This window comes from Camelus dromedarius, chromosome 10, assembly GCF_036321535.1.
Source record: "Camelus dromedarius isolate mCamDro1 chromosome 10, mCamDro1.pat, whole genome shotgun sequence".
Lineage (NCBI taxonomy): Eukaryota > Metazoa > Chordata > Mammalia > Artiodactyla > Camelidae > Camelus > Camelus dromedarius.
In genome coordinates this window covers 78,074,455-78,085,753 of record NC_087445.1, presented here as the reverse complement: position 1 = coordinate 78,085,753, position 11,299 = coordinate 78,074,455, and the positions used below count along the sequence as shown (strand labels likewise).

At 60.3% G+C, this 11,299-nt stretch overlaps 1 protein-coding gene across 2 annotated transcripts; it reads left to right on the top strand.

Moving 5' to 3' along the window:
- Nucleotides 1-4,968: 4,968 nt before the first annotated feature.
- On the top strand, nt 4,969-9,296 carry LCN15 (lipocalin 15). Of its 2 annotated transcripts, XM_031450948.2 has the most exons (7): nt 4,969-5,459; nt 5,827-5,966; nt 6,047-6,117; nt 6,299-6,409; nt 7,123-7,224; nt 7,617-7,683; nt 9,151-9,296. In XM_031450948.2, exons 1-6 carry the CDS (start codon nt 5,340-5,342, stop codon nt 7,649-7,651), a joined length of 579 nt encoding a protein of 192 aa, XP_031306808.1. In that variant the 5' UTR covers nt 4,969-5,339; the 3' UTR covers nt 7,652-7,683; nt 9,151-9,296. The 2 variants fall into 2 exon arrangements, with proteins under 2 accessions (XP_031306808.1, XP_064346953.1); XM_064490883.1 differs by lacking the exons at nt 7,123-7,224; nt 7,617-7,683; nt 9,151-9,296 and adding an exon at nt 6,751-6,937.
- Nucleotides 9,297-11,299: the final 2,003 nt, after the last annotated feature.

Genomic DNA, 11,299 nt, shown 5'->3' with positions numbered 1-11,299 from the left:
GGGCGGGGCCGGATGGAGACGGGCGGGGCCTGGCGGGCGGGCCTGCGCAGGACGGGAGGCGGGGCCGGACGGAGAGGGGCGGGGCCGGGTGGAGAGGGGCGGGGCTGGCCGCGCCCTCCCCGCCCCGACTCTGTGACGATAGGCGAGGAGGCGGCGGCGAGAAAGCGGGCGCCAGGCGCGGGCGGGCGAGGCTGCGGGCGCGCGCTCCTCCCCGCGGGCCCGGCTTGGGTTACCCGCCTCATTTCCGAGCTCTGAGAGGCATAATGAGTATGTTAGTATTTGTCGGGGAGGGGCTTTGCTTAAGGAATTACGTCTGTGGGAAACGACCACGGGATAGTGGTGCAGCCACAGGTGATTTAGCAAGTTAATTCCAAAATAGTGTAAGTGCATACTTGGTGCCAGTTCTGCGCTAGGAGCTGGCGGTCCCACGGAGGAGTCAGAGGCCTAGCCCTCGTAAAGCAGAGAGGAAGACAGACCTGGGAGGAGATCGGGAAACGGAACGGGGAGGGGGATACAGAGGGGCCCGGCACCGTGTGCGTGTGCACGCGCGCCCCCGCGCCCCTCGGGAGGCCCTCAGGGAGAACCCTCAAACGTGAGCTGCTGTGTGGGACTCAGTGGCCTATTTGCATGAACTTCAGGAGGCCGTGGTGGCTGGATCTGAGGGCAGCAGGCAAGGGGCGGGCTACAAGATCAGGTCACGAGCCACAGCCTGCTGTGTCCTGTACCCTGGTGGGACCTCCAGTTGCTCTGATTGCGGTGGGAAGGCACTGGTGGATCCACGCAGGAGTCTCAGCTCCACGGACCTCTGGCTGTCCTGCCTGGTAGGGGTCCGGCCTTCCAGGAATGCATCTGCTGAGGTTTAGAAAGTGTTTCGGGGGCAGGCTACAGCTCAGTGGTAGAGTGTGTGCTTGATGTGCACAAGGTCCTGGGTTCAATCGCCCGTGCCTCTGTTACGGAAAAATTGTGTTTCAGCCATGGATCAGGCAGAGATACTGCTGGGGTGCAGGGTGCTGTCATGGTGCAGGGGTGCTGTTGGCGTGTGTGTGGAGGCTGCACTTACAGGCCTTGGCATTGGGTTAGAGGTGCCGGTGAGAAAGGAAGGGGCCCCAGGCTGGCCTCCAGGTGTTAGAGCAGGCAGAGAGCTGGATGTGATAGAGAAAGGGGGATGTAGGCCAAATGGCAGGAATGGGCAGAAAGGAGGGGCACAGGCCAAGTGCAGGGAACCACACATCATGCAAGCACCGGGGTCCCTGGGCAGAGAAAGAAAAGCAGGAACCTCTGGGCTGATAAGTGGTCACACCTTTTCGGGTGATAAGTGGCCTGGAGACCGAAAAAGAAAGGTGAGAAAAGGCAGCAGTTTCCAGTATCCAAATGTAACCTTTTGCTCATTATGCCCTCATTTCAAAAATGTTAGCCTTGCAGATTAGAAGTCCCCATCAAGCACTGACACCAGGACGCTTCTGATCCAGACTAAATAAGGACAAAGATCACTTCTCTCTTTGGGAAGGTGGAGTTGGGATGATAATCAGGGAATATGACCCCAAGCCCTTCCCTCCCCAATGAATATTCCACCCATTCATTTTTACACCCTGGGTAACCAACTTGCCAGAGAAACACAAGGCAGCTGCTCACCTGAGCCTGCCCCCTCTCCCCTTGAGAGTGTACCGTCCATCCTTTAATAAATTCTCACTTTACTTTTTTAACCACTACTTCTTGTCTCTGAATTCTTTCTGGGATGGAACAAGAACCTGGAACACCGGTTGCATCCACCAGCAACACAGGTGCTCGCCCTGAGCACAGGTGGGCACAGCAGTGGGCGTGGAGGGCAGCTGGTGCTGGCGGGTGGCACCAGGAGGTGCTTTGGACTCTGTTGGATCTGAGATGTCTGGAGACAGGAGAGTGGGATGTGTGAATCTGGAGCCCAATGGGGAGGTCAGGATGGCAGTTAAAATTGCTTTCCTGAAAGAAAAATTGCTTATTGCTTGTTAATGAAAATAACATATGTTCCACACAGAAATTAAAGTGGTGCAGGTGCTCCTAAAGTAAAACGCACGCCCCCCCGTCAATGGGGGCGCTGGCTGGGACGTTCATTCCCGGAGCAAGGGGCTGACGGGGAGGTGTGGGGTGATGGGGGAGGCACAGCGCGATGGGTGGAGACGTGGGGTGATGGAACAGCCGTTCCCAGCACCTGCTCCTTCCCAGAGCGCTGGAGAAGAGATCCCGGGCCCCTCTGGGTGGGCCGGAGGCGCGGGGCAACCTCACCAGGGGCAGTGCGATCAGAAGTCACTGTTGGTGCTGCGGCGTGGTGCGACTGGTTCCCTTGAACCCGAAGTGAAAGAGGGGCGCTACTTGTTGGAGTGGGTGTCTTTCAAACTATCACCACCAAGTGGCTTAAGGAGCTGTTTACTGCTGACATCACTGGGAGAAACCGGCTGAGACACCTACTGGGGCCCCGTGCTGTCTGAGTGCGGGAGCATTGGGACTGACTGGCTGTAACTTCCCACCTTTGGCTGATGCTTAGATAATAATAGTATTTGGCTTCTCATGTAAACCATCTACAGACCGCTGTTTATCAGCTTAAGATTTCCCGGAACTGGAGCAGAGGACATCTGGCCAGACCGCTTTCCCTCCTGAGGTGTCTGGACCAGGCCTGAACGCCCTTTTGTCACTGTTGCTTCTCTCTTTCATGGGAAGATGTTCCCCAAACCCCTATGGAAGAGGGAAGCCTCTTCTTTGAAGCAAATGTGGTGATGTGCTGGGAAGGTCCCAGTTTAGTAGACCTGCTGGTTAAAGCGACTTCATTCCCAGATATTAACGAGCCCCTCCAATGCCAGGCCCCCTCTCTGGGCCAGGGGAACAGATGCCAATAGGCCAGCAACAGGCTGGTCCAGCTCCTGCTGTCACGGAGTGTGCAGTGCATGCGGGCAGAGCAGACAACAGACACGGGAGAGCGTTTGGATTACGCTAAAGCGGCCAGGAGACAGAAGACGGGGGTTTGGGGGACGTTGCTTGGGGGAGGCCGAGGCGAGACGGAGCCCAGGGAGCAGGCAGCTCCAGTGGGGGTGCTGGGAGGGACCGGAGGGCTGCTGGGCCGGAGGGTGCAGGCCGGAGGCCTGGCTGATGCATGTGGTGGTCTGGTGCAGGTTTGCGCTGGGTGCCACGATGACACAGGAGGATTTCAATCGGGGCGTGGAAGATTTATGCTGTACAAGGTTTGTGTGGGTCACTGCGTGGAGAGTGGATTTGGGGGATGAGGGGGGAGTGGGAGGCCAGGAGATGGTCAGACACCCCAGACTTCTGGTGGAGAGTCCCCTGACCAAGGCTGGGCAAATTCTGGTGTTGGGTGTGTTCTCTGCAAGGTAGGTGCTGCCCTGCACCTCTGAGGGTCCTCAGGGGATCTGCAGGCCACGGTGACCCATCCCTTGGCCTTTGCTTGCTCTCTCCCAGTAATCCTGTGGTTGGAGGTCCAGTCTCTGTCCTGCACCGCACTCTGCCCCACTCTTCCCTGGGAGCCTTGGGTGTGTCGCCTGTGGACTTGGTGGTCCTTTTGGCCTCCCTGTCCCTCATCCCAAGAGGTGGCATTTGGGGAAAGAGTTTATATAGTGTATGTATACACATATATTGTAGCTATACATACACTTTTAAAAAATTGGGGCATAGTTTACATACAGTAGCATTCACCCTCTTTGATGTGCGGATCCGCACATCAAAGTTTAGATGAGCACAGACAGTCCTGTAACTGGCACAGTCCATCACCCCAGAAGTCTCCACGGGCCAATTTGTCCTCAGCCCCTCCCTCCACGTCCCAGGCAACGTGGGACAGCTCTCCGTCCCCGCGGGTTTGCCTGTTCTGGAACACCCAAGGAAAGGAACCAAGTCTGCAGGCCTTACAGACCGGCTTCTCTCACTCAGTGTAATGCATTTGGGGTGTCATCTGAGTTGTGACGTGCGAGTCGGTGTTTCCGCCTTTCAGAAGGTCTCATCACACGGGGAGCACTGAGTGGTTCATCCGTCCCCTCCTGAACGGCATTTGGTCATTTCCGTTTCTCAAGGATTGTCAAGAAGGTCCCCGGACCAGCCACAGGCGGGTCAGTGTATGTTTCATTTCTCCCGGGTAAGTTCCTGGGTGTGTGACAGTCCAGCCATGTGGTAAGTGTTTGCCTTCATAGGAACCTGCCAGACCATTTGGCGGGGTTCTCCCCACCCTGGCAGGGACAGTCTCGGGTTAGAAATGGAGTCCCCGTCCTGCTGGTGTGCAGTGACATCTCGGCGCAGTTTCAGTCTGCGTTTCCCCGCAATGCCTGCGAGCCTCTCTCTCTGCATGAGTTTATTTTCCACCTGCAAATCTTTTCAAATCTTTAGCCTGTTTTTTTTTTAGTGTTTTTTTTTTATTGTGTCATGAGAGTTCTCTATAGATTGAGGGCTTAAGTCCTTTATCAAATGTGCAGTTTGTAAATGTTCTCATCAAAAGGCTTTCGTGGCATTCTATCCAATGACTCGGGGACCTGGTTGAGAGCTGGCGCCTCCCAAGACCGAGTGGAGGCGGCAGGCGGGCGCCCTCAGCTCTGCCCCGCCCTCTGGGGTTGGAGTCTTCCTCTGACCCTGTGCCCACTTCCACACCAGAGCCCAGAGCTGGCCTTGGGGCTGGGGACCCCCACCTCTGCCTGGAGTGTGCCCCGAGGTCACACACTGCTCCACAGATAGTGTCCCTGTGGTGCCCTGTTGGAGTGGACAGGAGAGGTCACCTGGAGAGGTCTTGCCAGCCTGAGCCTCCACCAGCCCTTGGCGCCTCCCTGGCAACACTCTGGCCCACACGCTTATGCAACCAGTGATAAGGTGGCCACGAGACCATAATCTGCCCTGAGTGGCAGCCTGGCCCCACCCTCCATGTGGGCTTGTGGGAGGCCCAGCCGGGGGTCTGCAGTGTAGGATGCCCAGGTCTCTGACATCACCTCTGTCACAACTGAATTGGCCCAGGCTCTGCCCTGAGACAAGGTCCAGAGGCCTGGCCAATGGTGGGTCCACTCCTGTGTAGGGAGGTGAGGGGCGGGGCTCTGGGGGACTGCTTCCCAGCAGCACCCCGAGGGCCCCGGGGCCCCGCCTCAGCCAGGCTGCAGGTGGACGGAGGTGCGCACAGTGTGAGTCAGGTGAGAGCCCTCCAGGAAGTGACCCCTGGGGCCTGTGGAGACACTTGAGCGATTGTGCCAAACAATGGACAAAGAGGCGCTGGGGTTGGTGGAGCCAAGGTGCCTTCCGCGCCCCAGCCTGCTCGTGGCTGAGCCCAGCTGGAGGGCGGTGCTATAAAGCCAGGTCGGCGGGGTTCGCGTGGACTCGGGACCATGGGCCAGAGGATGGGCATGTGGATGAGGGCTGCTCTGCTGAGCTGTGTCCTGGCGCTGCTCCAGGTGTCTGCTGCTCAGGCCGAGGTCCTGCTGCAGCCAGATTTTGATGCCAAAAAGGTACTGGAGGCCCCGTGCTGTGCCGTGGGTGGGGTGTGGGCTAAGTCTCTGCTGGAGACAACAGTGACCACATGGCGATAGTAGCTGCTGCCTCCTCGGAGCACTTGCTCTGTGCCTGGGGCCAGGAAGCCCTTTAGATTCCCTCTCCACTTAATCCTGAAATAACCTGGTCTGTGATTACTGACCCACTTCCCAGTTGGCACAACTGAAGCTCACAATGGCCATGGGACCTGTCCCAGGCGAGTGGCAGAACAGGGGCTCAGACCCAAGAGATGGACACTCTGGAGACCCCCGGCCGCCTGGCATTGTGCCCCAGGGTCCCGGGGCCAGGAGGGTCCAGCCTGCCTGTCACCGAGCTGTCCTGCAGTTCTCAGGCCTCTGGTATGTGGTCTCCATGGTCTCTGACTGCAAGGTCTTCTGGGGCAAGAAGGACCACCTGCTGATGTCCACCAGGGAGATCAACGCCACAGAGGAGGGCAACCTCAGCGTCCACATGGAGTTCCCCGGGTGAGCCCTCTGGGTGCGGCCGCAGCCAGGGTGGGTGGGGTGGGCGGGGCCGAGAGTGAGCATGGGCTGTGCGCCCCCAGGGCTGATGGCTGTAACCAGGTGGATGCTGAGTACCTGAGGACAGGCTCCCAAGGGCACTTCCGAGTCCCGGGTATGTTCCCTGCATCCCCTTCTCCTGGGGGCGACACAGGACTGTCCTTTTGCCCGGGACCCTCCCACAAAACCCCTCCATCTCCTGCCCCTCCCCTTCCTCATTCCCTCCCTGAAGCAGAGGCTGGTGTGGGTCAGGGTTGGCCCCTTGCCCTTCTCCATGACCAGCACCTCCTCTGCAGCTTTGGGCTACCTGGATGTGCGCATCGTGGAGATGGACTACAGCTCCTTCGCTGTGGTCTACATCTACAAGGAGCTGGAGGGGGCCTTCAGCACCATGGTGCAGCTCTACAGTGAGGATCCCCAGCTGCCCACCATCCCCATGGAGCCCCCATCACCCCCTACCAGGGCCTCACCTTCAGGACCTGCCCCCACCTCCTCCCCTGCCCCGCCTCATCACACACTCCCAAGTCTGGGCCCCGCAGAGACCAGGTCTGGGACAGGGTGGCGGGACCCCAAAGTGCTTTGGGTGGGTAGGGGTTGACGGGAGGTGCCTCTGAAGGCTGGGCACTCAGGCCAAAGCTCATACCCCTCTCTGGCTGGGAACCCACCCTCCCCTGCCCGACTTACTGTCTGACACCCTGAGCTGGGGCTGAGGTCCTGTTTTGCTTTAATTTCTGGGGGTCTTGGCCAGGTGAGCTGGAAAGTGGTCCCCAAGGGGAGAGGCTGGGTTGAAAGCTGGAGGCTGGCTTTAGGAGCTGCAGGTAATGATGCCTGAAGGGGGTGGGGCCCCGGGAAACATGGTCCCAGAGGCCATCTGGGCCACCCCAACCTCCCAGATGCCCTTGCATGAATTACAAAATTGGCCCCACTGGGCAGCTTCCAGCCCCCACTGGTGCCTCAGCCCGGCGGACACTTTCATGCAGTCCTCAACCTGCCCAACTGAGGGTGGCAGACCTGTTGTCAGCCTTTAAGAAAGTGTAGTGAGGCCGGGAGACCCCCAGCCCCTTTTCTCTCTCACCTCTGTGAGCCACGGGGATTCACAGGGGCCCCTGCACCGCCCCAGGCCGGACCCAGGAAGCGAGTCCCCAGGCCATGAAGGCCTTCCAGGACTTCTACCTGACCGTGGGGCTCCCCGATGCCATGAGGGTCACGCTGCCCAAGTCAGGTACCCTGCCAAGCCCCGCCCACCCACCCACACCTCAGTCAAGGCCCGCCCATCCAGCCACACCCCTCTGCCACACCCCGCCCACCACCCCGCCCTCTGTCCAAAGCCACGCCCACCTCCCCCGCCCTCTGCCAAGCCCCGCCTCAGCTCCCCCCCCTAGTTCTGGGAAGGGGAGGCACCAGATGGTTTTCTCTTCTGAGGGTGGGTTGGCGGTCCCCCCAGCTACTTTTCTTCACACCCCTCTCTTCCCCTCATCACACAAAAGGGACAGGTTTTGGGCAGCCAGGGCGGGAGAATTTTTCAGCCCCACCCTCTGGGGGGCTGGGGATGGTAGGAAGCGGTGGGCAGTCCCAGCAAGCTCAGCCTCTCACGGACCACCTATCTTTCTACAGATGCGTGCTCCCCCGGGGGCAAGGATGCACCATGACATTGCTGGAGACCCACCTTGGCTCTTCCCAGGTGAGGGACAGGGTCATTCCTCCCTCTGGTTCTCAAGGGCGCCTCTTGGCCTGCTTCTCACCACGTCCCCTGCCCTCTCACCTCCCGAGGTCTGCAGGTGCAGATCCCCACCCCCTAGCATCCATGGTTCTGCTTGGACACTCACTTTTGTGCTTCAGGCCTCACCTCGCACATCACCTCTTCCAGGGAGCCTCTCCTGATTACCTAAGGCTGCATAACAAATGACCACAAACTGGGGTCTTAACACAGCAGAAGTTTACTCTCACAGTCTGGAGGCCAGAGGTCCAAAGTCAAGGGTGGGCAGCCTGGTTCCTTCTGGAGTCCGCAGGGGAGCATCCATGCCTCCTCCAGCTTCTGGTGCTGGTGATCCTAGGCCTGTGGGCGCCCCCCATCTCCACCTCCACTGCCACACAGCCGGGTTTCCCTCTTATAAGGACACCAGTCATTGGGTGTGGGGCCCACCCTAAATCCAGGGGTACCTCATCTCGAGATCCTTAACTAATTACATCTTTGCAAAAACCCCTGTTTCCAAATAAGGTCATATTCAGAGTTCCAAGTGGACTTGAATTTTGGGGACACATCCAATCCTGTACATTCTGTGTCCCTGGGCACGAGGCCTGGCCTGGGGATCCCTGGGTGCTCATCCTCTCCCTCAGGGTCCCATGAGGTGGGAACCGCCTTCTTCTTGTTTGCTGCTGTCACAGGGCTGGGTCCCCGGGAGCCCTTGGGACACGGATGCAGGTGGGCTCTTGGGTGGGACACATTTACCCAAAGTAGACACCAGAAAACCATCACCCAAGTTCATCGTGAAGAACTTGGGAACCTACATAAAAGGATAAATAACAGACACCATGTGATGGTCACGTGTGTCTGGTTGGGTGTTTGCTCCGTGGGGCTTCCCGCGTGGCCGGCAGGCGGCGTCCCTCAGCCTTCCCTGGCTGGCCTGGGTGTGCCCCGCGCTGTGCTGGGACCCGGGGGCTGCCGCAGCTCCTCATGGGCGTCCGCGATGGTGCCCGGACCCCGGCACTGTCTCCTGCCGATTGTGTGCTTGTTTTAGAGACCTCACGGGTGGGAGGGGAGGGGCTCGGGGATCGTGTCCCGTCGTCCCCAGGAAGGTTCTAACTGTGGAGAGTGGGAGCCCTGTCTTCCTGCTCTGGGCCCCACCCCTCAGGCTTAGCTTAAAAAAGAAAAAGCAACTTTGGGAGACAGGTGCCCCCCGTCAGGTGCTGAGTCTGTGGGTTTTGTCGTGGTTTAGTGGCTCTGCTGGGGCTTTCCCTCCACGCCAGCCCCCTCACCACCAGCTGGGGGTGAACGAGGCCCTGGGAAGTGTGTTTGGGGTCCCAGGACCCCAGGGAAGGGGCAGCGCTGGTGCTGGGACTGGCCTTCTGGGCGATGAGTAAGTGGGGTGGGACACCCTGCTGCAGCAAGTGTGTCTGAGAAGTGAACACACCTTTCCTGTCTGTGCAGGTTGAGCTGGAGCAGCAGGCCTTGGCGCCCCAACTCCCGAGTTGTCCAGACTCACGACCCTCCTGGCCCTGTACCTCCCCGACCCCCATTCTCCATGGGACATCTCCTTAGGGCTCCCCCTTCTACCCAATAAACAGAATCTGCAGTTTCGAGACTCCCCGCCTCTTTGGAGTGGCCCTCGGGGGGCACAGTGGGCCCCGCCTTGACCCGGGCTCCTGGGGAGACACTGAGGTGAGAGGCTCAGGAGCTGAGGACAGGACTCTGGCTTCTCGGGGGGCAGGAGGCCTCCACCAAGTGTGCCGTCTGTGAGGGCTGTACCCACAGACTGTCGGGTGCCCATCAGCCCCGCCCCCAGGGGTTCACAGCACCTGTGAGGATACCGAGGTGCCCCGTGGAGACCTGCCCCCTGCTGGTGCTCTGCTGGGTGCACAGAGCCTGGCCATGGGGGCCGGAGGCAGAGCGGCAGGGGGGCTGCTGGGTGCACAGAGCCCGGCCATGGGGGCCGGAGGCAGAGCGGCAGGGGCCCTGCTGGGTAGGGCTTCTTGAGGTTTCCCTGTTACTACCAGTGTCGCCTTGACCTTGAACTTGCCCAGTGAGGGGCTGGGCTGGGGTTCAGGCCTGGGAGTCAGACTCCAGGGTCTGGGCTCTGTGCGGACCCTTGATGAGGTGTGGGCCGGAAGAGCCCTCCCCTGGGGCCCACTGCTCTGGTGGCTCCTCTGGTCCCTGGCGCCACGCCTGGTAGACCTCTGAGCATCCAGGTTCTGTCCAGCATACATACTTCAAAGGGCCAAGCGTGGGGTGGGGCGGGGCAGGAAGGTGCTGGAGGTCCTGCTTCATCACTCATGGATGTCCTGCAGCCCTGGCAGGGCCGGAGCCAGGAGCCACTAGCCCTGAGTTCGTGTGTCCTCATCCTGGCCCTGGTCACCCCAGACACGGGGTGTCCCCCCACACTTCCTGCCCTCCCTCTCCTGTCCCTGGGGAGCCCTGGCCCATCAGCCCAGGGCTGGGGTCAGACTGGTTCCAGGGTCAGATGGGGGCTGGGGTCAGACAGGGGCTGGGGTCAGACTGGGGCTGGGGTCAGATGGGGGCTGGGGTCTTACGGGGGCTGGGGTCAGACAGGGGCTGGGGTCAGACTGGGGCTGGGGTCAGACTGGGGCTGGGGTCAGCCAGTGCTCAGCCTCCCTGGGGCTCCCTACTGCTCCTGCCCTTTGAATGGTCCCCTTGGTCTCTGGGCTGCCCTATCCTCGCTTGACCCCAACCTGATGGCCTTTGTTGGAAGGCAGTCTTACATCCAGATCAAGGTGGCCGGTCCCCTTTAGCTGACCAAGCATGGAGCCATCGCAGGGTGGGCTTTTCTGGCCTTGAAGGTGGAAGGCTTCCCCCTGCCGGCCAAGGACCAGGGATGCTGATCTGGGTAGGAGTTGCCTTGGGCCCCTCTTGGCCACCTGGCACCTGCCAGTCTGCCTCATGACCGTTAGCGACAGGGAAGCTGAGGCAGGGCAGCTCGCCTGGGCTACGCTGTAGAAGCGCCGGGGCTTGTGCCCAGGAAAACTGACTCCAGCTTCACCTTGACCTGCTCATCCTCTGGTTCTGAGTCTGGGATCAAAAGCTCGGTAGGGGTGGGGGTCCGGAGCCCGGATGGGAAGAGGGGATGCTGGTGGCCCCCCGCCCCTGGAGCGCGAGCAAGGCAGGGCCTTCTGGGCTGTGGGCCTCATCTCACTGTGCACTGTGGGGCTTGGCACGGGGAGGGTGGCTACCATCACAGTGGGAGAGGACGCAGGTGCAGGAAGGAGACGGAACAGCTGGCAGTCCCCTGGTGCCTGCAGAGGACTGGCTCGACCCCACCGCTGCCTCCTGTGGGCCCTGCGCTCCCACCAGGCCGCTGTGCCTTTCACACGCTGCTCCCTCTGCAAGGAACATCCTTCTCACCCAAGTTCTGCAGCCCCTCCTCGGGTTGGAGATGTGGTCCTGTGCTGCCGTGTGGGTGTGGGCGGCCTGGTCCTGCTCTTAGGCTGCACTGTCCACCAATGTCTCCAGGCCAGGAAGGTGGTGATGCCGGCTGCTCTGGTCCAGACCGCACCCCCCACTCCGAGGCTGTGGGTATCCGGGGCCAGGATGCTCGCCCCCTGTGTGGTCGGAGGCCAAGTTT

Bases quoted from the DNA above. Each gene is read 5' to 3' on its own strand.
- LCN15 (XM_031450948.2), top strand. From the start codon at position 5,340: ATGGGCCAGAGGATGGGCATGTGGATGAGGGCTGCTCTGCTGAGCTGT. The intron at 5,460-5,826 runs GTACTGGAGGCC...GCTGTCCTGCAG, and splicing joins CAGATTTTGATGCCAAAAAG to TTCTCAGGCCTCTGGTATGT. The intron at 5,967-6,046 runs GTGAGCCCTCTG...GTGCGCCCCCAG, and splicing joins GTCCACATGGAGTTCCCCGG to GGCTGATGGCTGTAACCAGG.